General features: G+C 33.7%; 1 protein-coding gene across 2 annotated transcripts; it reads left to right on the top strand.

Annotated features, from left to right (window-relative positions):
- On the top strand, positions 1 to 27,899 carry LOC106720454 (b(0,+)-type amino acid transporter 1). 2 transcript variants are annotated; one of them, XM_014515166.2, is made up of 13 exons: positions 1 to 139; positions 19,367 to 19,476; positions 20,844 to 20,940; positions 23,148 to 23,249; positions 23,601 to 23,707; positions 24,021 to 24,156; positions 24,371 to 24,496; positions 24,948 to 25,095; positions 25,746 to 25,973; positions 26,347 to 26,443; positions 26,818 to 26,967; positions 27,160 to 27,328; positions 27,736 to 27,899. In XM_014515166.2, exons 1-13 carry the CDS (start codon positions 100 to 102, stop codon positions 27,801 to 27,803), a joined length of 1,578 nt encoding a protein of 525 aa, XP_014370652.1. In that variant the 5' UTR covers positions 1 to 99; the 3' UTR covers positions 27,804 to 27,899. The 2 variants fall into 2 exon arrangements, with proteins under 2 accessions (XP_014370652.1, XP_045542386.1); XM_045686430.1 differs by lacking the exon at positions 1 to 139 and adding an exon at positions 12,838 to 12,971.
- Positions 27,900 to 27,973: the final 74 nt, after the last annotated feature.

The raw sequence follows: 27,973 nt of genomic DNA, 5'->3' as shown, positions 1-27,973 counted from the left end.
AAGCTCGAATATTTCAGGCGTCCAGTCGCTCTGGCAATTTAGTCTCGCTTGTGACATGAAAGGGCGCTATCCTTTACACGCATCGCGGTGCTTTGAGAAATGCATCACCATGAACAACCACAAGGCAACGCGTGCAATGGTATGTAAACACTTTATTAAACATCTTTCGGTAAAAATTTACATTTAACTTGTTATTTCAGGCGAGCATTGCACCATTGTGCAAAAAAATCATCGTACGAATTGTGTTATTTAATCTTATAGTAGGAAAAAATCATATTAATCAAATATTAATATAATCATTTTTGTAGTCATATCCATATTTTTATAACGACTAAACTATATAATATTTTTATATAAAAAATAAAATATTTATCTAATCGTACCTATAATAATACTAAATATTATTAAATGACGGTAAAATAATAAAAAATTTTCAAGTTAAATGAAAAAAATTATCAATTGTACGTGATCGTATGATACTAGTTTGAAATGAGTCGCTGCAACTGAAAACAGTATTTTCATGTCAAATTTTTATAATAAGAGGAGTTACCTTTAAATAGTTATATATTCGGGGCCTGTAAGAGTATAGTGACCACCCACATCACCACGTCAGGTGGGACCGTGGTCAAGCGCTGGCTTATTCCAAAAAAATCGTATGACGTAGGAGTCGGGTATCAATTGCTACAACTGGATGCAAACTAATAACTCAAAATATAATGTGTTGTACAACACACGTAAATCGTGAGACTGGGTATGGATTATGTGAGTGATAAATACTATTCTGATTGCTATCTGGAATATCACACAGGCTATCATTAAGTTTTTTTTTTTATTAATTCCGCGCGGAAAAGTAATTCCGATCAATGTCGCCAAAGACAAATAACTTAGTTAACATATTATTATATTAACTACAAGTACTTTATCAGACATATCGATATGTCCTTGTTACGTGTCCTAAATTACTGCTCTTAGTTGTCTTAATTTAAAACTAAATTATTATAAAAACTAAAAAAACAAATAGTAAATAATCAAATTATTATGACTATTTATTATTTATGGGTGTCAATTGTTTTTTTGAGTTTCCTTGATTTGTAACCTTAATTTAGAAATTAGTCACATTCGAGTAAATGTAATTCATTGTTGCCGTAGCCTTGAATTTGTGAGGGTTTCCTTTTGCTGAAAAACTTGTATAAAAACATTTGCTTCACAGAGAATGTATGAGTCACTTCTTATCTATACTTACAAACAAATAAAACTCATCTTTGTAACATATGATGAAAAGTTAACTTCATTTGTTAAGAAAATCTTGTCAACCAGTACTACCTATGTACAATGTTATTAAACAAACCTTATATAATTCAATCTTTATTAAAATCTACCAAGCTGTTTTACGAATAACTACTTAGATAATTTTTAAGTAATACAAGCATTTACCCGCGACTTCGTTCGCTAGGAATTTAAAAAATTAGTAATCTATGCGCTATTTTAGATAGTCAAAATCTCATCCAAACTCGTTAAGCCGTTTTGGAGTTACCCACTAACAAACATCCAACACTCCTTCTAAATATATATAATATTAATTTAAGTATGAGAGAAAAATCCGTTATGTCTGATTACTCAGGTGGGATACGGTCGATTTTTTTTTAAAAACCCTTAAACAAACTTGGTCCTTTTATTAACATTTAAATTCAATTGTTTCTCCAACTAACCAATCTAAAAGGTAGATAGTTTTTAAGGTTGAATAAGATTTAATTTGTAATTCCATATTAAACGTTTACAGATAATCAATAACTGGTATCACTAACTCAATAATCATATCGTAGGTCGGCGTTCACAAAACGAATTAATGTATCTGCCATAATATTGATAGTGTAATCTTTCGAAGCCTAGGAATTAAATAAGGACATTGCTCAATATTTATTTACTACGGTATATACCTAAATGATTTAATTAAACAAGAAAGTAATGCGAAGGATGGATGAAAGGAGAGAATTCTGACTGGGGAGGTTGATTATATACCTATAATCTGCCACAGTTTATTTTACGAATATGTACATAATATGTTTTTGTATTGGATTGATTGTAACAGTTGAAGACTAGATTATATTATTAGAAGACTTAGAACAAGGTTTTATTACCGACTTCGTCCTCATTTAGTAATTAATACCCTTAAATTTCTACTAGCTAGAATAATTTTAATACTGTGCTGAAATAATAAACTTAGGCCTAGAGGTCTAGTAGAGCACAGTGTAGTGAGTGCGAGACAGAACCTAAGTGATTATAGTTTTTTTTATATAAACATGGCAATATTTTTTTCAGTGAGCCATATAGCAACTAACCTCATAGTAAACTAACTAAAACGTACCTAAAACGTAACTTGGAGTACACACAGCGTTAATTTTTTCGATTTGTTTTCACGTCTCGTGATACTGTTAGCTTCGCTTCCGGTTTCGCGGCTTCAGGTAATAAGAATCACAAAAAAATCTATTAAATAGGTCAGTGATAAAAAAGAAGAATTGATATCAAGGTGAAGTTCGATATTTTTTATACTTTTACCAACTTTTACTAATATATATTGATAAGATAATGTTATCGACAAAACACTTCCACTGTACTTACATTTGCTAATGTATCTCTGTTATATCTTTGTATTACATTGAAGTTTTACCGTACCTAGTTTTGTGGTAATAAGCGATTTGTATTTTACAGTAAGTATATAAGTAAAGCCGTATACACACTTTCAGTTTCAAAAGAGGGCTTAGCACGAATATTCGTAACAATGTTTTCGTAACCACATCGACAAAAATGTATTACAATATGTGCAATGCTCCTACAGGACTTAAAGTACACAAAAAATCTCATACATTAATTGACAGTTGACATATTTTGTAGATGACGTTACGAAGGAGTGTGTTGCAAATTTTCGAGCTAGGCTCTGTGCACAGTTATAAATAGTCGTCGGATACATCAGTTAAAATGTACGTGTAGGTAAGTACTAGAAGGTTTCACTTTATACAGTTAATATTACGTGCTACGTCTAATTAACTCTACATTTTTAAATACAATCCGAAAGTTCTGTTGAAAAGATGATTTTTTTTAATCGCATTCTACAGAGGTTTACTGAATCAATTTTTATATTTTAAAATAGATTACTGAATTCCAACTTTATTAAAACTACTAGCTTTTACCCGCAACTTTGTCTGTATTATGTGTGTTGTTGGAGACTTTGGTCTAAAGCTGTGCATTTCAGTAAGATATGTCGAACTTTTGCTATCTTATCGAGTAAATATGTTAATCAAACGTATCCCATGGGAACCGTGTGCATTTTTGGGATCATAGGTAGCTTATGTGTTCTTTCAGACTGAGTTCTATATCTCTACCAAATTTCATCGAGATCCGTTTCGCCGTTCTGGAGATACCTACTACCAAACATCGATCCATTCAAACATTTGAATTTATAATATTAGTAACATTTGAATTTATAATATTAGTAACATTTTAGAGTCGACAAAGGAGTATAGTATTTAAAAGACTCCAATTACACTTTAAATACTCGGCGTAAGTACTTTAAATAAAGTGGGTAATAATAAGTCGGAGCGTCCCAATGATGGACATTAATTGTCATAGTTTGAGAACAGAATGTCTTCGTACGGGTCTTCATTTCAATTTAAATGTTCCACTTAATTATCCCTGAAATCTATAATATCAATATATCTTAATTATTTAAGCTACACAGCTTCTCTTTTAAATGAACAATTGAAACTTTCATGTGTAGGCAAATTTTTAACTGTCAGTTAAATTATAGAGTTCCTTACATTACTTAAGTGAACAGTCCGACTGTTCAGTTAAAACAGAAAATCTGCATTGGGCCTAAGTACGAGTACCTATAACAAATTCCAAATGAACTTGGCGGACATTACACTATTTCATACATTCCTCTAAAATACTATAATTATGTGAAAATTAAGATGAATTGACATGAAATTGTATACGGATAACTAATGGGAGAAAAATGGATCTTTATGATTTATTTGATATATTGATTATATTAGCTGTTGCCCGCGACTCCGCTCGGAATTAAAAAGAAACTATTAGTAGTCTATGTCTTCTTTCAGACTTTGTTCTACATCTATGCCAAATTTCACCGATATACCTTTAGCAGTTCTAGAGATACTTTCTAACAAACAATCATCCATTCATCGCAACATTCGCTTCAATAATATTAATAATATTAAAGATTATTTAGGAAACATCAAACATTGAACAAAATATTATTGCGGTACTTTTTGTGCAAATGACTCAGCACTAACCTTCTCATTTGCACAGAGATATATTATTTGAGTTATCTATGAAGTATAAAAGTGATACGATATAGGTTCAAGGAATACGACAGCATTAAGAAGTGCTTGAATTAAGAGCTCTGTTGTACAGACGCTGGCCGATGTCATTGAACTAATCAGTAACAAATGCCTTCATTTTTACATTTACATATCAACGGATAGTAATTATCGATACAAAATCTTATTTTTTAAATGCTGTGGATGCTTTAATAATAATAATGTGTTGAAATAATGGTTTTGTTATTTGATTTGTTTAAAATTTTATGTTGTTTAAAAAATATTTAAAACGATTAAATTGTTAAACGTAATTATAAATTGTAAAGATTGAAGCAAATATATCCTGCTAATATTATAAATGCGAAAGTTTAGATGGATTTATGTTAGAAGGTATCTCCAGAACGGCTAAAAGGATCTTGTTGAAATTTGGCTTACATGTAGAACATAGTGAAAGAAAACATAGGCTACTAATTAAGTTTTCTTTTATTCCGTGCATACGGAGTCGCGGGCGACAACTAATTCAAATATAATACTAATTAGATAAAGAGCAGACACTACGAGCAGTTACATTTACATTATAATCGCATGTTACAGTCAGTATTTCTATCTGTTACAAGTCATAAATGTCGAATTAAGCAAACGAAACTCTACCTAATAGTAGAGATTTTTTAAGCTTACGGTTTGGTTCGTAATGTCCCGTCTATTGATCTATTTACAAATGTCTTTGCATTGAAGAAGTTTAAAAACATTTACATATACGACCGTTTTTCATGTCGTCCTTTGCTTGCCCCATATTCTGCAAATCGGTTGAAGATTATCAACGGTTATGATATGGTATTTTGAATATATTTTGAAAGGAATTAAAAAGCAGTTTATTATTTTACGTGCAAAATATCACTGGAAGTTGTTTTTCATGTTTAAAAACATTTTGTTGTTCAATTTACACCACGTTTCAAATGTTTTTTAAACGTAACTGTGACACGTGGAGTATAAAATGGCGGTTGCACGACTGCCGTCGCCGGCTCGTTACAGACTAAGTCAAAACAATACCTTGTTTAGTATTTCATGTGATAAGAACCAGAAACCAGTTGAGGTATTCCATCCTCGAAGAAAAAGCTTTATGAAATGCAATGAAATGAAATATACATCGGAACGGAACGTAAGCCGTAAATAGTGGTAGAACTTACTATAGCAAATTAAATGAGTGCCAAATAATTGGCGCGCTTGTTATCTATTAAAATTGATATTGTTCGATTCGATGACAAAAATATTTCTAATTTGCGCTTATGCAATTCTTTTTCCCTTCTGTTGTTTTATAATTATACGTATCTATTTTTATGAAAGTACTTTTTTGTCTAAATTTTTTTTTTTCAGGCTTTTCATAATTTATTATTTTATTATTGTAACCGTTTTATAAAGTTCTAGAATTAGGCCCTGATATTAACAATAAATGATGTTAACAATAGTCAAATATCAAGATTCGAAACATTGGCCTTAAACATTAGGTTATAGGTACTTCATTTCATCGCAAAAATGTGATAAAGATTTAACACTTAAAATTCGATATAAAGTGTTAAACTAATAAACGTTATCGTTTAAACAGTACTTTCAGTAATCATATTCCAAAGCATACAACCAATTAGGTAATTCATTAAAACAGCTAACAATAAACTTCGGTTTTGGGATATAAAACCCACTGATACATATACGTTTTTATTCACATTAAATCTACGTACATATTATCATTCAATTCCGTCATGTAGCGGTATACTAAAACCATTGACTACAGAAAAACTTAAAAGGTAAAAGATCCACCGCGATAGTTACAGTTTAGATAGGTTTTTGTGTTTGATTGTACTTATCTTAAAACCATTATCACATGTAATCTAACTGTTTGGAGATACGCCCAAGTGTATTTTGCAGGATCAACCTATAGATTTGATGTCATAATTATTCTGCAATATTTAATACTAGCTTTTACCCGCGACTCCGTCCGCGCGGAATAAAAAATAGAAAACGGGGTAAAAAGTATCCTATGTCCTTTTCCTGGTTCTAAGCTACCTGCCCACCAATTTTCAGTCAAATCGATTCAGCCGTTCTTGAGTTATAAATAGTGTAACTAACACGACTTTCTTTTATATATATAGATTTCCCAATATTGATAACAAAAGCATTGTCATAAATTGAGTCACTTCGGTACACTTTATAGCGTTAAAATCCTTTATAAGAGTAATAGAGATTAGATAGAAACAGTCTTTGACTCAAACATTTTCAAATCATGCTGTCATAAAACGTCTTTACAAAATGAGCACACAAGCAAGCAAGTTACTTATTGTTCGTACTTTTCGTACTGTACCTGTCATGTTGTCTTTTTTATGCCATTTGCTATATCCATGTAGATTTTACATCTTTTTTGACAGTATAAATCGTGACAGCGCCGATTCTCTCACCGGCTGATCTTTGACTATAGCTAGTTATTGGTGACCATGGACCATGGATTGTATTTCACATGATCCTAACAACTTCTATTGATTTTTCGTCGTAACGGATATCAAAATTCTTTTAACTACGTTTCTTTATTCGTTAATTAGTTTTCTTAAACATATTTTTTTACGAAATAAGATTATTATGTAGTCTAAGACCTTGGTATGTGTTAAAATTACGTCCAAAACAAGCATGAAACTGGAACAAAAAGACTGTCATTATTACTATCGCGCTTATATTGTGAAGTATGGCGTATGAATTAATGAGACATAATACTTCAAGGTCAACAGTAGGGCTGACAATAAACGTAGATTCGATCACTGGCGACGAAAAAAAATTACGTGAGTGACTTTTCACGACTTGACTCCTTGGCGAGAATACAATAAAACAAGCATGTTAAAACCGTAGCCCGAATATTATGCACCATGCAAACTCAGAAAATTTCAGTCAAACCGGATGAGTTGGAAGAATGACTGGGTCATTAGTGAAAATGCTATAAATTTTTTTAATTAACCGTAGAATTATTTAGTTCTTCAATCTTTTCAATAACGCTTGTTCAAAAATATCAGTCCTGGTTTGGGGACTCAATCGCCTCCTATGAACATCTTACTGTGTAAATGGTAATTAATTTCGAGGAGGGCTATATCATCAAACAAGTACAATTAAAGTAAATTAGCCAATTAAAATAATATAGATAAATACAAGACTCCAATATTCAGAGATAAGTTTTAATGAGGCGTTCTTTAATTATTTAAATTAAAACATTTTTTTTTGTTTCTGTTTAAGAGAAATTAAATTTTATCAATGGAATATCAAAGCGTCCCCCACTCCAGTTTTCAACGAGAAAGGTTTCTGTTGTGACGCATGCGTGAAATATATTGATTTGGTAGAGGATGGCCTTAGCTGCTGGATGTGAGACGGGGAGGAAACCTTCGAATAACTTCGCCTCTTTTCCTTGCCAAGGTGACCTTGAATAACTTCGCAATTGAGAGACAATGATGACAGCCTAATTGCGCTCCAGTCATCACTGGCATAACTATGTTAATTGATACTGAAGTATTGTGCTATGCCGGTATAATTCCAATCAATTGGAAAACTCAATTGGCACCGAAATAACACCCAATTCGAATATTTATCTGAAAAAAAAATGTGTTAACCGCTTGATTGTCTCATGTACCTGCTAGTGTTTGTTCCCTATGTGTTACAAACAATAATTTCTTAAAACTTTGATGTCTTTTTTCTTTTTCTTCTTGATTTTACATTTAACCTTCTTTTTCCTCTTTTATGTTTTTGCTGAATGTCTATCTCTATACTTTAATAAATCTCTGCTATTTACACAAAAACTATTTTATCGGTCACGGGACTTTGGTAATTAAACACATAGTAATGTCGGAACATCTGACGACTGCGTCTAATTATATACAACGTGCGTATCTTTAACGTAAGGTTTAAAGTATGCTGTATGTGTGTACGAACATTTCACTGGTCAATCTATTCATATCGTCCAATTATAATAATCTAAATGTTTTATGTATATTTAAATACATTTCTATGGAACAGCTAAGTACGTGATTTTATTGGCGTCATTCCTATTTAATTATATTACATAACTATGCAATACGTATGACGTTATTATACTTAATACTAATATCAAAAATGCGTATGTTTTTATAGATTGATATATGTTACTACGCATCTCCAAAATCCGTCGGCTAAAACACGGCTAAAACATGACCTGGAAGAATAGTTGTAGACACCAGCAACAACAACTTCACTTGCACGAATAGGCCGGTGCAATACCACAACCACACACAAGATAGGCGACAAGTAGAAGTAATTCCGCGATTCGTTTGATGAGTGTGTGTTCCGGAGGCCTAATTTTAATTCCGTTTCCTTTCCCACTGGATTTGATGGAGAAAGGGATGCATGAAAAATATTCTTTTTCTGTGCGTCTCCTCCTCCTTCGATAAAAGGTAGGCAATGTGCAATTGTGGATGTCTATGGGCTTCGGTCGCTTCGCCATTTCGGAGTATTAAGGTGGCCGCGTGCTCGCTTGTGACTTTAAAATATAAAAAAATAAGACATAGCCTCCTCACTATTTCTTTTTAATTCCGCGCGAGCGAGGTCGTGAAAGCTAATGTTTTATAATAACTTGCCGATTTTAGTGGCGCATCGCGGCAAAAAGTTATCACTTAACTCTTTGAGTACGACAGTAATTCCTAGAATCAGGTATAGTATTGGAGGCACAACATTAGAATAGACAAATTGCAAAATAAGCCATCAGAACGGTACATTGTTGTGCGCATGTATAAGTGTTAATAACCAAATTTTAATTTTAGTCACGCTCTTATTTTTTACGCTTTATTGCAACGAAATTGTTTTTGTATTTTATGAAATAAAATTGTTCGCTTACATATATGTGTTGTATACTTCAATTACTTGTGTGAAAACCCTGCGCGAACTGCAAAGGTCATTTCAAGGACGCAGAGGACATTCGAAGAAGCCGTATTGTCTCTGAAACTACTCCAGGGCCATTCACCCGTTGATAGCCTCCTCTTTTAAAATTATAATTGTTCTCGTTCAGAATACTTCTTCATTACGAGATGATTAACATATAACATGATTTGCAAACGAAAAATGATTGATATTATAATAATTGTTGTGAAAAATTTTTTCGAAAATATTGACTAAATAAAACGTGCATTAATGCAGTATTGATAAATTTTAAATGAGAAAACATTTCGTATACATTACGTTCGGAGACAGACTGCTGCAAATTATAAATGCGTTCTGTACCTTTTAAAGGGGGTGTTCAGAATATGGAAACGTTGATAAATACTTGAAAAATTAAAAAATATTTTAGAATTAATGACAGGTTGACTTAATATTTCAAGCTAGACAACTCAGTACGAGTATATAGGTCAAACATGGACGCCTCTATTCAAAAGAATTAATTTACGCTGCATTTATCTGACATTGTTTCATGTGCGATGTGATTGATGGCATTGTGCTGACAATGTATAATTAATACATATCCTACTGCGCAAATAATGTTGTGTATTGCTCTGTTTCATTAGTTACGTAACTTCTAAATTCATAATAATCGTTACGGCCTCGGGGTTGCATACAACCTTTTTGCTTTACCCCTTTTGGAAATTTTGATAAAATATTTTTCTTTCATTTGACATATTTCGTTTTGACGTTATGTTTTATATCTTGTACATTTTTATATAACTTTATCTTGTTCCTGTCTTTTTATATTAAACTAGCTTTTACCCGCGACTCCGTCCGCGCGGAATAAGAAATAGGAAACGGGGTAAAAATTATCCTATGTCCGTTTCCTGGTTCTAAGCTACCTGCCCACCAATTTTCAGTCAAATAGATTCAGCCGTTCTTGAGTTATAAATAGTGTAACTAACACGACTTTCTTTTATATATATATATTTCATAGTGAAAAATATATCAGTTTCCTACCACGTTCAATAATATTTTTATTAATTTGAGTAAAGTACTTGTAAAACTATGACATATATTCTAGGGTTTGATCAAACTATTCATGTCTAATGTGTGTTTAAGCTATTTGTTTTAGGGACTGTTTTTTTATGGTTAGATACCTAAATTGTTTCTTTTGAATGAAAACAATTGTTTTTTATTTCATGCTACGTTGACATTGTGATGACATTTAGATATCTTTCCTACTCTTCTCCATGGGCGTTGTGAACAGTTTATTAACTGTGAATTTTTGTTGGGCACTCTCAGGAACTGTTTAATATGAAAATTCTATAGTGTTGTTTTGTATTTTTAAGTCTTCAAAAATGTAGAAATCAATTAAGCGTATTTTCATAGTTTATTTACGATGGTAAGGTTCTTTGAAACTAGAGAACGGAAATAAACGTCTTAAGAAAGAAATACGAAACTACGAAATACGAACTTTCACTAAACGTATAATGTAAGCTCATCAAACTCAATGTTTGTGAACATTTAAACATCATTCGAGACTGATTTGTGAAGCCAAATTACTTAATTTAGTTCAACAGACATGTCGAGAACTGTAATTGGTACAGCACAGCTCATTACGAACGAAACAGTACGTGTATAAATACGACGTCAAACTTCAACACCAACAAGGATACGATCGAAGAAGAGTTTATTGATCGTAAATAAGATTCAAATTAGAATGAGAGATCGCTTTGGGTCTCGATTGAAACGTTGTTGATGGGTAATAATAACGCGGCCGAAGCGATGGCGACGGCGTGCGCTCGCCGATTGATATAAGTGCCAAACAATTGCCACGTATCGGCGCGGGCGCGGGTCACGTTACTGCACGCGTATTAGCTAAAATTAAACAACCTTATTCGAAATCAATTTTCATTCCATCCATCTTTATTGCATCGTATACTTCCGATCTCGAGGCGATTGTGACGGAAATATGGGCAGGGCCATTTTAATCTGGGGGCGCAAGGGGTGCGGAAGCCAAGGCGTCACGCCAAGACTTAAGGGAGCATACTAAAACTTACGTCAAATTGAAACGTCTTTATCTCACTGTATTAAATAAAACACACTTATTCAAAACGAGCATATAAGTAAAAAAGATATGAACTTATTGATTGTCTTAATTTTAACGCAGACAAATAGTGACTGTTAAAATTTCTTCAATTTAAAATCTACTTTTTAAGGCATTTGGCCCACGATTTATTTACGACTGAGTACCAACGAGCAGTACCTATTTAAGTGGTCTGGCAGCCATATGTAGAAATTGATTCATAATTTGTCGATAACTTAGATGATAAAATACCAAATCTTTGCATCATAAGTCATATCATGTTTTTAATATATAAGAATGGATAATTCGAAACTAAGGCGGACATAAAAAAATTGCAATATTGAGGAAAAAATTGCAAAATTGCAATAGGAGAATCCAATATTAGTATAAAGCTTTACTAAGAACTAATTACGTAATTTAAATAAACGTTCAATAAAATATTCGTGATTTTTCCTTCAAACAGTTATATGGTGTACTTTTTTTAAAATAAAATGTTGTTTATATGCTATATATAAAGGGGTATTGACGATACACTTATATTAAAATATTAAAACAGATTTTTCTTGAAAATACCAACAAATACAGAACGCTTGTTATATATGTGCAAGATTTTTAATTAAAAAATAATCTAGAATACAAAATATCTTCTTAATCAGAAACGGTTTTCTTATTTTTTTTATATATAAGAGAAGGGGGCAAACGAGCAGCGGGAACACCAAGATGTTCATCGACGCCCATAGACATCTACAATACCAGAGGAATCACAAATGCGTTGCCGGCCTTTGAGATGATGAATATTTGTTAAACAATAAGTGTTTCATCATGGTGCTCTTTACCCCGCGCATTGCTAAATTTGATAATCTCAATACGAAAAGTGGTTTCGAGTAAATTATGAAAGCTCAGGTGTTGAAGTTGGATTCGCTCACTCCCATTGATCGGTGGGCGGGCGGCGCGCGGAGTGAGGGCGGGCGGCGCCCACGTGCTCGCTATCGCTGCGACGCACCGCGCCGCGCCTGGAATAGACAGTCTGCCCCGCGCCACAGTCACGATAACTGGTTATGTACTGTTTGTTACTTTTTACTTAATCTTAAATTAAAGTGCTCTTATTAAAGTGTAAGATAAAACAAAAACAATTTTTTTTTGTGTAAATGTGTATAATATAAAACAGAAATATACTATTATATATTTTAAATAAACGTGTTGATTTGTTAAAAGGGTAAAGAACCGTGTTATTTTTTTACAAAAATAATATCGCGTAAAGTGCTGCCGTCAAACATTTTGGGTGATTCAAAGGTTAATGTGTCAGTTTGCGACGTCGCGTTGTGTCGTCCGCCCGATTCGTTGCATTTGTAAGGATCGCATCGCAACTCGGCCGCGGCGGGCTCGACTGCTGCGAAACTCGATATTTATTTAGAGTGGGGCGAATAGTTGGCTCGCTGGGCCCGGCGCCGGCGCCACAGCGGCGGCAGCGGGTGTGCGCGCGCGTGCAATGCGCGACAGGCTCGTCGCGCTGCTGCGAGGCTCGCGGCGACGCGGTGCGGACTCCGCCAACACGGACAAGCTGCATAATGACACTTACGCCCCCGTCCTCGTCTTCTCCGATCAAGGTATATACTGGTGGTTCCGCTGCAAGCGACTGATGAACGTCTAAAAAGCAAGCCGGTTGACCCATGTCTTTAAGCTGCAGCCAAGAGTTTTAGAAGTAACAGCAGTTGTCGAAAGGACGGACCATGTAGAATTGAGGCGTGTAGAAGGAGCCTCAATCTCTCTTTCCTCTCCAGAGTAAGGAGCTTCCATATTATCATTCTATTACTTTTTGCTCTCTAAACAACTTCGCATTCACTATTACTTTACTACTATACTATATAGTTACAGATAGATATGAAATTAAAAAGTCTTACAAATAAAGTTATGGCTTGTGGTTCCATTCCACTATTTCCAAGAACTCTATTTATAATATACAATGTTCAATAAAGTACAATTCTAATGTTACATTTTATCGCACCTAAACAATGGAACAGTCTGCGGTCGGGCGGTTACTGTCCTTCGACTCAACTACTTAAGTGACTATTCGACTGAATTTATTATTATAGTTTAAAAGAAAAATAACATAAAGAATTTTATTCTGGAAGGTTTTCATTATCACGAGGTCTTGTTTCGTGTAACTTTCCATTGTAAGAAGATGACTCAAATGAACAGTTTACGAAACGACATACTAATAACAATATTTATAAGCTAAATTATAACCTATGTGCACTAAATACGTGTAGATACTGATTATTTTGAAGATTCAAACTACTAATAACACTAAACAAAACATCGAGGAAAATAAAAACAATTAAGTTTTAAAATTATATTTGACAAAAAACAACTAAATTGATATCCTTCAATTGTATTACGAAATGCGTACAATTAATTAAATGGCAGTTACAATGTTCGCCGGCAACATTGGATGATATCCAAATGTCTACAGCACCCTTAATTAATCTTTCTTATTTTTCACATCACGTTTGACATGATTTACAAAGAGATAATTGACAATGGATAGATTGAACCAAAACAAACTGATCGAAACAATTAAACATATTTGGCGATTTGTTTTCGAATTTGGATATTATTAAATGAATTAAAAAAAATAACTAATAAAATGTACCCAAAAGTTCGTTCATTCGTAAATATATAAAATAGCAGCAAACTAAAGTTATTTACCAGAAGGTAGATAGATTAACATGTAAATACATAAAAGTTATACAACATTATAGCGATGCTTAGGTTCGTTGTATTAACACAGACTGTATTCGTCAATGATTAGATATATTTTAGCATTATTGATTTGTGTAATAGTTATAGTTATTTATTGTGTAAAGCAATAAAACATGGTATCGTGGGTTATTATGATATGTGCATGTGAGGGACGCCACGCTGCGTCATTCGGAGGAACTGTCTATAAATCTTAAACATATCTGCCAACAATAATTTTTATACATTCTACAACGCAACATGCAATTTTAAGAGTTGATTTATAACGTGCCTATTTCTGAATAAAAACATGGATAAGGAAAACAAATTAAAAAAAAAAGTGTTAGACATGAATCATTTTTTTCCTTCTTAAATCAATCAAATCAAGTCAAACATTCGCATGATGGTTGTCGAGTCAGTTGTGACAAAATTATAATTTTTACAAATTCACACATATCTATATATGGGGCATTCCATGCCAACTCATCCGACCGATTGGATTTGCATCTCTGATTTCGCTGAAATTTGGGCATCTTTTTATACCCTTCGAAAAAGGTTTCTATGAATTTTTTCAAATTTTTTCATTCAGCCAATCGAGAGATATGAATTTTTGAAAATTTCGGCTATTTTTTTTTAAATAGCCATAACTTGGTGAAAAATTGTCCGATTTGGGATTTTTTTATTTTAAATTTTGTGTTTTGATGAACTTTTTGAAAAATTTATGCAAAAAATTATTCATCATAAATTTGATTGTTTTTTTTTCATTCCAAAGTTAAAAAACGAATTTTAAGATTGTTTGTATCCTTCAATTTTTTAAAAAAAATTCTCAATGATTCTACTCTTCAAAACACAAATTTTAAGCCCAGTCTCGTAATGGGATAATAATGGGTTATAATTTTTTTTTAGCTAAAACTATCACAGGTACACAAAAGTATCATTGCGTTGTACCAAATACAGATGGATCACTCACAATGAAACTGATTTCTTGCTCAAATAAAACTTATTCTTGTAAAATATTATAAATAAGACTATATAAGGCTAGAAAAAATAAAAAAAAAACCTTTAAAAATTAAATAAAATTTACCTTAGAAATTGAAATTTTGACTTCAATTATTTATTATATTGATGTATGATTTTTTCGAATCTCATCTGATAAAGCCGCCAGTAATACACAAATAGTGAAAAAAAAACAGAAAAAAATAATTTATTTAAAAATTAAAAATTAAATATAACCCATTATTATCCCATTACGAGATTAGGCTTTAAATTTGTGTTTTGAAGAGTAGAATTTTTTAACTTTTTTTAAAGGTTTTTTTTTATTTTTTCTGGCCTTTGAATATTTTACAAGAATAAGTTTTATTTGAGCAAGAAATCAGTTTCATTGTGAGTGATCCATCTGTATTTGGTACAACGCAATGATACTTTTGTGTACCTGTGATAGTTTTAGCTAAAAAAAAATTATAACCCATTATTATCCCATTACGAGACTGGGCTTAAAATTTGTGTTTTGAAGAGTAGAATCATTGAGAATTTTTTAAAAAAAATTGAAGGATACAAACAATCTTAAAATTCGTTTTTTAACTTTGGAATGAAAAAAAAACAATCAAATTTATGATGAATAATTTTTTGCATAAATTTTTCAAAAAGTTCATCAAAACACACAAAATTTAAAATAAAAAAATCCCAAATCGGACAATTTTTCACCAAGTTATGGCTATTTAAAAAAAAAATAGCCGAAATTTTCAAAAATTCATATCTCTCGATTGGCTGAATGAAAAAATTTGAAAAAATTCATAGAAACCTTTTTCGAAGGGTATAAAAAGATGCCCAAATTTCAGCGAAATCAGAGATGCAAATCCAATCGGTCGGATGAGTTGGCATGGAATGCCCCATATATAAATGAAAGTCGTGTTAGTTACACTATTTATAACTCAAGAACGGCTGAATCGATTTGACTGAAAATTGGTGGGCAGGTAGCTTAGAACCAGGAAACGGACATAGGATAATTTTTACCCCGTTTTCTATTTTTTATTCCGCGCGGACGGAGTCGCGGGTAAAAGCTAGTATATCATAAATGTTAGTAACAAGCAATGCAATATACATTGTGTTTTAAAAGAATGGATACGTAGATATTTGACTACGTAATTGTCAACATTTGAGATTGAAAACAACTCAAAATTGTAAAGAAAAATAAATAAGGTAAGGAAAAGTAATAATAGATTTCCTTGAACCAAATTGATCTCAAATATTTAAACACAGTCAAAACAGCGTAGTAATTGTATGCTTGTAACTGAATCCCAAATATTTGATCCAATGCGTCCAACAATGTTGAACCAAGAATATACTAAGACGGTGTACGTGATCGTAGGCAGGCGTTGTTTTGATGACGTCGCATCCGGCGGTTTCAGGTGACATCAGAGCTTCGTATATGACTCGCGTAACATGAACTAAGTAATTGCGATTGCATATTTCACACTAATTAATTTAGGTACATATGTATCGGTAATTATTATGAAATCAAGAGGTCTTGTGACGCACCCACAAATATTAATTGGTTACTAAGAAAGACTCTACTAAATGGTCTCCCGTTTTGTAGATATCTGACCTTTTGGATATTGTTAATAAAAGAATACTGTTTATAAAAGAAAAACTAATATAAAACACCATCAATCGTAAGAAAATTTTTGAAATATCAAATATGAAACAACCGTTTTATAAACCTAATCATAGGACTATAGAAAATTTTTACAAATTAAAAAGAAGAAATAAGTTAGTGGAAAACGTAATTGAAACGATAATAATTGGGGAAAGTATTTTATTTAATAATTTATTAATAAAATAAAAAGGTTATTCGATAGTAATTTTTTGGCACTCAAAAACTTTCTGTTTTGTTGCAATATCCGATTAAAATTGTATCGTGGCTTATGTTTAAATTCCGTCGCTCGCCTTCAATGTCGATGTATCTATTTTTCACTACAAAATACTTTTTTGCGGTACATTTTTTCCGCGTAGTTCTTTGAGAACATGATATTTTGAATTTTATATTACTCACTTTTTATATATTTTTAGAGTTTTCTCGATTCATTTTATATCTAAGAACACAACGCATGAATTGGACTGTAAAAATTACCCACATTCTTCGTAGACCTTTGCCTCATTTTTTGGCGCAAACTGTAAATATTTTAAAGTTATTTAATTAGTAGCAGTTGTTTTATACTTCGTTGTTATCTAGTACAATAACATTTAGATACCTGTCCGTTGTAACGAGAAGGAAATAAAATTGTAAGGTCTTCAACGCCTTTTGGCAGCCCTATACAATTAGATATTATTGGCATGGTATGCCATCTATGCCATTAACGTCAGATTTCCTCACACTTCATACAAAAGTCCATATGTATGTATGTACATATGCCTTGAATTCAAATAATTTGAACTATAAAATAAATTGAAAATGCTCCATTGCTGAATCATAAACCATGTGAATATTTTGTACTTGTTAGACGCTACTTATTCTGTGATTTGTGAAAAAGTCTTTGCCCCGGGAACCGTTAGGGCAGGTCCCTAAATGACATCCAAGTCTTGGAGCAATTTATTTACTTTATAACGTCATCATCATCATAACCCTGGCCTTATCTCATTCACGTGGGGTCGGCGCACAAATTTTATGAACCCTTAAAGATTTGGCTTAATTATTTGTCGCCAATTGGAATGTATATATTAAAATTCAATACAATATAAATAACTATTATATTCAATTATTATAGCTAAATATTACATACATATACTTAGAATACATATACATATTTTATAACATTAAGTAAAAACTGAAGTGATGCGTAAGATGACATTCTACCTAAATAACACAGATTAGAGGTCATCTACTAAAAAATATTACAATTAATTCAGCAACGGCAGATTACAAATGCATTCATGATGTAACAGTACATTTACGAGACAGCTAGTAAGTACTTACGATGCACCAATCAATACAATAGCTCTTTTTGTCATTTGTTCTTGTATCGATCTTAAGCTACGTCAAAGATTTTTCATAGATTCTAGATTTTTGAAAAGGCTAACCTTAGATATCCACTAGATACAATGTGTACTTGGCATAATATCATCCTTTGCTGTATGAAAATGGTAGGAAGGGATAAAGGACTAGAATTTATCCTTCGGCATAGACTTAGTAATCAGCCGAAACGCGAAATTACTTCTTCACGCCTATCTTCTGTGTGGTCGTAGTATTACACCAGTCGAGCGGACCATTATGGCGATAGCTAATGCATTCGCGGACTAACTATAAATCTACTTCATCATTGAAATACCTACACCGTTCATTCGTTTTTCTGGTGTTTTTCTGCATTTCCATCTTCTAATGACGTGTCGCTTATAAGATTTTGAACAAACCACTCATTTTACAATAGCAACTTTTGTTATTTAGTTGGTTTAAGCATAATTTATTTGCTAGACAATACCATTACAATGTGTAAAATGGTCTATTTTTTATATTAATGTTTTAAATTCCACAATAATTTTGTACCAAACGGTATTCAATTGTGCGCAGAATAAAACGAGTTGGCAAAGATAGTGTAATTAACATGTTTTTGATCACGTACAACAATACCGCCGCAATTTTTTAGTTTAATTTATTGCTATTAAATATCGCAATGTAGAGAAAAAACAGACTTTACCTTTATATTTTTTTTCTAAAACATAGAATTAAAAAAAATCAATTTGTTACTTTATTCTACAGTCACATTTAAGATTGTGAACGGTGCTCAAATACAATTATCCTAGAAGTTGTTATGTCTGTCGTCTAGTTAGCAAAATAACCATAATTAGATGCACATGAGTGACCTTACACGGCCGACTGATATCACACAAAGCTGTACTGTTTCGGCCAGAGATGTAGAGAAATATTTTCAACTTTTATTATATTTTCAATCTTATGACTATTTTTGTCATTTAAGTATTTCGTATCCTGTTTTAGGGACCCAGGAGCAAATATAAATAACTTAAATTCTAACCTTAAATTATCTATGATAAAAGAATTCTAAAAAAAAATACATTGTTCTTCATTTTGCAAAGATTTAATTAGTGTTGGTAATTAGCGTTTGAAGAGTTTCAAACTTTTTAAGTTTCAATGGTGTAATAGGACTCCAGTTAGATTGAACGAATCTTTTTTCAGTTGTGAACGCTCCCTCTTTTCCAGTGTTAAACAATATTAGTCTGCAAGTGAATATAGACTATTAATTGTGTGCAGGGAGCACACGCGAAAGCGGAGTGGTGTGGCGCGGCTGCTCCGGCGGCTGCGACGCCGAGGATGGAGCGGCGGGCGCGCTTGCCGACGGGAACCTCAACCCAGGAGACAAGGTACGCTATGATACCGCTCTACGAGTATATGATTTTTTTTATGGTAATAGCTGGAAAACGAGCCGCGGCCACATGATTTCGCTTAAAAGACGAAGGGTCCATTGACATCTCCAAAATCTTGTTGATGTGTTTTATTTTTTATTACATTATAACATTACCTATCCTTTGCCAAAATTTAACTTTTCCCTTTTATTTTATAGGAAATATAATTGGTCTCTTAAATATTTGCAGTGTTCCTTTGTTTTTTTTAAAAAACACTTTTAAAACACTACTTTTTTAAAACATTAGACGTTACAGTTCTAATTTAAATTACAATATTATGAATTTAATTTTTAATTATAGCTAATCATCATTTTGAATATGAATAATCAGAACGCATTTGCTTAGTGACATTTATTTATCTTTTGCATCTATAAGCAATAAATCTAGATCAAATAAACACGATTGCATTAGGTTTTTATATCAGCAAATCTTTAAATGTTATTTATTATGATTAATAGACAGAAACTACTAAATAAAATTTAATATGCTATTTTTCAATATAAGTAACTAGCTGCCACCCGCGACTCCGTCCTCGCGAAATTAAAAAAAAAACTTAAGTTCTTAACCATGTGTTCTTCCAGACTATGTCATATATTACATCACATATCATATACATCTGTGCCAAATTTCATCAAGATTCGTTGAGCCGCTACGGAGATACCTTCAAAAAATATTCATCCATCTAAACTTTCACATTTATAATATTCGTAACATATATGATACTTTTTCAATAGCGTAATTATTGTAGGCTTCACATCAAAAAGTCTTCAGACTTCAAAGATCAACGAACTTTTGATAAATGCTGGGGGTTGGGAGGAGAAAGTTAATTCGTCATTTGTTTTTCATTGTTTATTTTGCGGTTTAAAACCAAAGTATAAAATGTTTGAAATTACTATAATAGAGGCGTAAGTGATAGCTTAATAAAAAAACTACAAGAACCTACATCTTGATACTTGAAAGTAACAAGTACTCAGTCTCTTGCAGAGCAGCTACCTAAGACAATAGATTAAAACTTAGAGCTTTTAAAAGCTTTATGCTCAGTACTTAAGTACCCTTGACGAGAAATGTTTGCAACTGCCAGCGGTGTCGTTTACTTTATAGCTTAGAAGTGAACTTGAAATAAATATTCTTGCTTCATTTTTTCTGAAAATATTTAAAAATTAATAGATAAAGTGCAGGAGTTAAAGAAACTTTATAAAATCGTTCTAACGTTTTCAGTCTGTGGATTTTGAAATTGGAACGGACTCTGGTTCATCATACTAAGATATCTAATTGAAACCTAATGAGTGCATAGAAGGTATAAAAGATTTCTTTTTTGTGTGCAGTTGGAGGGGTCGGGCGCAGCTCCGGACGACCCTGTTCACCTCAAGAGACGGGTGGGACTCTTCAGTGGGGTGGCTCTAATCGTTGGTACCATGATAGGTAAGTTTAAAGACCATACATTTATTCAAAGTAAACACTCTCATATCATAAACCCTGTTCCCTCCGGAGAAAAAATCTATTTAAATAATTAATTCTTTGTTCAAAATGTTGCATGATTTTGTAAATTTTGTACATCAAATTCATCCTAAAATAATCAAAATAAATTTTTTAGCACAACAGTATGTATTTTATTTGCAAAGAGCTAAAATTCGTAAATTAACGTATCAATTAATCGACCGTATTAAATATAATAGTTAGAACATAGTTCCAAAATGATACAACGTGCTAAGTTTCGGCAAATCTCATATTTCTCATTGTAAATGATAATGATACAAAAAAATATTGTTTCACGTCGAGAGAACCTATTTATAAACTTGTCCGTGGCGAAAATAGATAGCCCATCGTATCTGAATCGCAAAACTTACGTTATCGCCGGCGGGCGGTCAAAATGACCTGACACATTTTGCTGTACCTCATTTATTTAGGTTCTAATTACGTAATGAAGCATATGATGTCCAAAATTCAGTATTACGGTCGATCGCTTCACTTACCTCTTAGTCATTTAAAATTACGTCTATTATAAGAACATTAAAAATTTTATCGTATAAATTAGATAAAATTATAAACGAAAATATATTCGGAACAGCTTTACTTGCCAAGCTATCGTAGGTATTCCAAGCGAAAGTTATATGTCAAACATTTTTATTTTTGAAACATTGTAATTTTTTTTAAACTAGACTTCAAAAATGTTGTTTCTAACAAGTATAAATCTTGTTTTACTCAGGATTTACAAGGTCGGTTGTCTAAAAGACGCATGAACGACGTCATCTGTGATGACGCCTACGGTAATTTATTACAAACACCCCGCGCCTATGACAACAACGTAAAAAACGGTAACACATTTTTGTTAGCAAAGTGTTATTACACATTAGGTCAAATAGCTATGTATAATAATATTGGTTTAACGTCCAATAGCCAATTTAATGTTATGTTTAGGATATCTATTACTGATTTGGCTCAAATTAGGTAGTGTCTGAAATACTTCTTCACTATTTCGGTATCTTCTATTATTCAAATTTCATAGGAAATACAGGAACAAACACTTATCTACTATAACTAACACTAGACATTGTCCTGTAACATTTTATACTTTTATAAAACAAAGTAAAAAATCTCGTGATTGCATCAGCATGAGGCATTTCTGTGTAACTTTACGCGACATTTTAAGTCTTTATTTACTTCTCGTGATAATTAATAGCCATAAATTGTTTAAACATTTAGTCATAATATTTGCCAACGTAAATATTAACTCGACATCTGTTAGCTGTGGGTGTGCAGATACGTCTGCATTAAAAAATCAGATCATGTGCGAAATCAGCCTTGACACAAACTTTATTTGTGTAAAAAAATGCGGTACTTCACAAGATTATTTGCGTCAAACAATTTAAGGGGTATAAACATTCCTATCTATATATATAAAAGAAAGTCGTGTTAGTTACACCATTTATAACTCAAGAACGGCTGAATCGATTTGACTGAAAATTGGTGGGCAGGTAGCTCAGAACCAGGAAACGGACATAGAATAATTTTTACCCTGTTTTCTTTTTTTTTTTTATTCCGCGCGGACGGGTTCGCGGGAAAAAGCTAGTTATCTATACAATTAATAAAATTGGAGTGTCTGTATGTAATTTCGAAAACATTTTCGCGAACATGATTTTCCTACATAATTGCATTGCTTCCATTAACGTAAATACATTTTTTTTAAATATTATCTGTCTGTCTGGGATTTTTACTGGAAAGTAGCTTATGCCTGTTAGAGTTAATTATTTTTTTAATACTGTGCTGAAGAAACCGCGGAGAACATAAGTAGTTACTAATCTTACTAATATTATAAAAGCGAATGTATAGATGGTTGGGTGGATGTTTGATTTGAATGTATCTCCGAAACGGCCGGACGGACTTTGATTAAATTTGACACAGATGTAGAACATAGTCTGGAAGAACACTTAAGCTACTTATTAAGTTTTTTAATGTCGCGCGGGAGAGTCGCGGGCGACAACTAGTATTTCTATAGTTTTATGGATTTAATTTTATGTTCAATACTGTTTTAACACTTAAGTAATTCCTGTCCCGTTTTTATTGGATTTCCTGTTGTTATTGAAAACTTTAATGAATGTAAAATAATGTAAAGACATAATCTTTTCCAGGCTCGGGAATTTTCGTCGCGCCCTCTGGGCTCCTAGAGTACACGGACTCAGTGGGCATTAGCTTTATCATATGGATGGCGTGCGGCCTGCTCTCGCTACTTGGTAAATAAATTACACCTACATATATGTATTTCAATAAAATGGATGTGTGTATTATGTAAGATTAGTGGTAAGATCCAATCAATCAATAAGCAGTGGGGTTAATCTACAATTTTTACAATACACGCCACGTAATTAGTGATATGTTCTTCTCTATCATTAATTACTACGTTCTCGAGTTAAAAAAAAAACACATCTTAAAGCAACTTGCACACATCTGGGATGAAATTAAACGACCCATAATCACCGCTAATTTAAGGTAGACTCGAGTCCCTCGCTGGGGATATATATCAGCTGAGGACAAGTAAAAATTGATTAGTGGTATTAGTTTTAAAATCGATTGACCTATGTCAGGTGCGCTCGCGTACGCGGAGTTGGGCACAATGAACACGTCGTCGGGCGCGGAGTACGCCTACTTCATGGACGCCTTCGGAGGACCGCCTGCGTTCCTCTTCTCATGGGTAACTATTTGTATTAGTAAATCAAACCTCATTGAAAAAAACTAGACTGATTCATCTCATTTTTTTTTTTGTTTTATTCGACGTAAATTCTTTCATCTCTCAAGACAAGTAGGTAGATGGCACTATTTTCATCTTGATTTATAAACCAATACGTAAATCGGGTGAAGCTAATAATTCTTAAAAACAAAGGGTAGTAAAAAAGGAAAAAATACCAAATGTAAGTATACATAGACTAATCCAGCCGTTAGTGAATTATTTATAGAGTAGCTATTTAATGTGATCCTGATATCTAATTGTTGTGAACGATTGTCAGGTATCGACTCTGGTACTGAAGCCGTCACAGATGGCTATAATCTGCCTGAGCTTCGCCAAGTACGCCGTGGAGCCGTTCGTGGCGGAGTGCGAGCCGCCGGACGCGCTCGTCAAACTGGTCGCCGTCATATGTATTGGTATGAAATTTATACAAGGAATAAATAAACTAATAGTCAGGTGTGATGCCTTAAACTTGAAATCTCTAGGTCCAGATTCCCAGCCATGTACCAATATGTTTTTACAATTCAAATTTCCGCTATCGAAATTACGTTGTTGCGTAATTTCCAAAAATGAGGATATTATAGGAAGGTTTAACATATGGCATAATTTAAATGATGTTTCATGTTACAGTAATGATATTGGCAGTGAACTGCTACAGCGTCAATTTGGCCACCAACGTGCAGAACATCTTCACGGCGGCCAAACTAGTGGCCGTTCTCATCATCGTGTGCGGCGGCGCTTACAAACTTGGATTAGGTAATAATTAAATCGATGTCTTTGTAAGATCCCGAACTACCTTCAATCGTGCATCACATACATCACTTAGAAACCATGAATTCATACAAAGAAGTAGAAAAAAGAATAGCGGGTTTATGAATAGAAGTTTAGAAATTTAGAAATTCGTTCCTTTTGAATATTCTTTCAATAATATTCGATATTTTTGAATCATTTATGTCGTAGTACATTAGATCACTTTAACAGTTTTATTTAGTTCAATTTTCAATAAAAAACTGACATCCATTAACAATCATTTGTCACAAGGATTGCTAGAATAGAAATCAAAACAATTCACTCGTGGAATCTGGCCACATTAAGAATCGTGATCGAAACTAACAACACCGAGTCACCACATTAGAGATCATGTTATCATAATGGGATGTAAATATATAGATAGAGATTGACAGCTGGTTGTGTCCGTATGGTGCAGGTAATACGCGACATTTACAGGAGCCCAACTTCGCCAGTAGCAAGGCGACTCTGGGCAACATCGCCATCGCTTTCTACAACGGCCTCTGGGCCTACGACGGATGGAACAACCTCAACTATGTCACCGAGGAAATTAAAAACCCATCCAAGTAAGTTTACGCCTTACATAACGACTTACTCCATCACATTTTTCTGTCATCTCATCGCTATACATTATAGAAAACATTCATTACTGTAAAACGTAAAGCGACACTTACTTTTAGGCATCAATTCTTTTAGCATCTTTTAGAATCTTTACTTAATGTGAACATTTTGTCTTTCAGTGTGGTTAACTGTTAACAACAAAAAAAAATTATAAAAATGTGAAAATAAAGAAGATAATTATAGAAAATGGACGATTATGTCGTCACATGACGTCAGCTGTTAAATCAACCCTTTGAATTTCTTGCCTTCTTTGATTTTGACAGGGTTCTAAACAAACGAGCAATCCTAAATTCGCTACAATATCTTCTCTCTCTCTCTTTCTGTGCTTAATTTCTGAAGGCGACTTCTCTTCTTGACTATGCTTCTTATGATGTTTCTCTACTCTGTGCGGTTCTTAGCGGTGTGGATGTCGTCTCTACATAGTGGTGGACACCATATTTGGTCAGTCCAGCGCATAGGGCCGGCGCCCTCTGGGTCTCTTCCCCTCGATTCTATACATACACATCTGCTGCTAGTTAAAATATTGCAAAAGAGCTGCCTACATTTAAGACACGGGAGGGGATGCGGACGTACAGAATGAGGATGTATGTTGCAGGAACCTACCTCTGAGCATAATAATCGGCATCCCGCTGGTGACGCTGTGCTACGCGTTGATGAACGTGTCGTACTTGGCCGTGATGTCGGTGAGCGAGATGACGAGCAGCGAGGCGGTGGCCGTGACGTTTGGTAACCGCGTGCTGGGCCCGCTCGCCTGGCTCATGCCCCTCGCCGTCACCATATCCACCTTCGGTTCCGCCAACGGAACATTATTCGTTGCCGGAAGGTAATTTACAACCTTGTTAAATAAATTTGTACTTCAATCATTAGCCCTTTACGTCAAAATCAAAATAAAAAATTTTTACATTGATAATTCACTTTAGTAACTTACTGTACCGAAAGCAGATAATATGGTTCCTGAATTATTGTCTGTAGGTAAGAAATGCCTTATTAAATATTATTAATATAGAAAACGTAAGAGGGTGTAAATGCACTCTCGACGACTGCCAAAGCACTTTGGTGAAATCACCATGTCATCCCTCTGATTCCCTTCGTAAAAACAGAGGCAGCAATATTTGTCAATGTAGTGGTATCTCACGGTGAAGATGGTGATTCTAACACAATGTACTTGTATAAGATGGAAGGCTATTGTTTCGCAGGTTGTGTTTCGCGGCGTCTCGTGAGGGCCACCTGCTGGACATTCTGTCCTACGTCCACGTGCGCCGCTTCACTCCCGCCCCCGGACTTATATTCCACGTAAATATCTTTGTTAAGATTTATAAAATTTTAATCATAAAACTACAAATTATAATAAAACTACACGCCTTTGTGTTCGAGTCAAGACTTGTGAAACGGAAGCAAAGGTCAGTTTCTTTTGTGCTAATTACTCGTTCCAAATGAAAGCCTAAATTTCATAAACAAAGAATACATACAGTTTAATAAAACTCGCATGTTTCAATATTTTCTAAATTCCACTTTTCTCATATTAGCTATCCATTTTAACGTATTAACTTCGAATAAAAAATAGTGAAATAGACTACATGTATGGAAATGGACGCACGGATATATGTGCAAGATTAAGGTGTTTCGAACGGGATGTAAGCATGTTATGATTTAATGTAAATTTTCAGTCGCTGATAGCGGTGGCGATGGTGCTGTACGGGACGATAGACTCGCTGATCGAGTTCTTTTCGTTCACGGCGTGGATCTTCTACGGCGGCGCCATGCTCGCTCTCATCGTGATGCGCTACACCAAGCCGCATGCGCCTAGACCTTACAAGGTACATATACCCTGCACTTACAGGTCATACACAGAAACGAATCCGCCCTTACCACTTGGAACTGGTGAAACCGTCAAAAATTGAAGATCGCTTTTCTAAATCACCATAAACCCGACAGTTTGATATATTAGATATGATATAGGGCTATCTTCAGGTAGTTAGGTAGTACATGGAAAGTGTAATTGAGTGCAGGTGCCAGTGATAATCCCATACATCGTGCTGCTGGTGTCCGCGTACCTGGTGGTGGGGCCGGTGATCAACAAGCCGCAGTGGGAGTACCTCTACGCCACCGCCTTCATCCTCACCGGCCTGCTTGTCTACGTACCCTTCGTCAAGTGGTCCTACTCCCTGCCCTTCATGGGTAAGATCTATTACATTATACATATGAAAGTGAATGTCAGTATGGTTATGTACACTTACTTCGTTGGGCTTTCGAAATAACTTTCTATTATTTCGAAGTAACAGCCCGAGACGAGGCTCCTAAGGGAGCCCTCGAGCCTAGTTACTCTTAAACGAGGTTTAGGCCAAGCGCCATCTGCGCCCGGCCACCTCAAGCCCGGTGAAACTGTAAATGCCTCTTCAAGGCAAACAGTGACTACTCAGTCACAAATCTGTAATATTTGCCACCGATGGAGTTAAAAAAAGAAAAAGATATATATATTAAGAAATTAATATTGCGTCTGTTATCTTTTATAGCACATAATTCTTATTTGCAAGTTATTTTCAATAGCGTATTTCAAAGTTAATGACAACGTTTTTTTTGTTTAGATAAAATAACGGTTTTCCTGCAAATGGTGCTGGAAGTCGTGCCAACGTCAACAACATTTGAATACTGAAAAGTCTCAGCTCGACTTTAAATAGCAATTTTTCGAAATAAATCGCTGTTATTATTTCTCCGCATAGTAAATGTTTGCTGTTTTATTATAATCTATGGAATGCAGGTTTTGCGAATTGTTATTTTTGATTAGTTATTATATAAATTAAATATTATAGTTAGGCATTTAAA

This window comes from Papilio machaon, chromosome 3 (genome assembly GCF_912999745.1).
Source record: "Papilio machaon chromosome 3, ilPapMach1.1, whole genome shotgun sequence".
NCBI classification, from domain to species: Eukaryota; Metazoa; Arthropoda; class Insecta; order Lepidoptera; family Papilionidae; genus Papilio; species Papilio machaon.
This window is presented reverse-complemented; position numbering and strand designations above follow the sequence as displayed.

Excerpts from the sequence above, each read along its gene's own strand:
- LOC106720454 (XM_045686430.1), top strand. The coding sequence starts at position 12,854 with ATGCGCGACAGGCTCGTCGCGCTGCTGCGAGGCTCGCGGCGACGCGGT. Across the intron at positions 20,941-23,147 it reads AATCGTTGGTACCATGATAG|GCTCGGGAATTTTCGTCGCG; the intron begins GTAAGTTTAAAG and ends AATCTTTTCCAG. Across the intron at positions 23,250-23,600 it reads CGGCCTGCTCTCGCTACTTG|GTGCGCTCGCGTACGCGGAG; the intron begins GTAAATAAATTA and ends GACCTATGTCAG.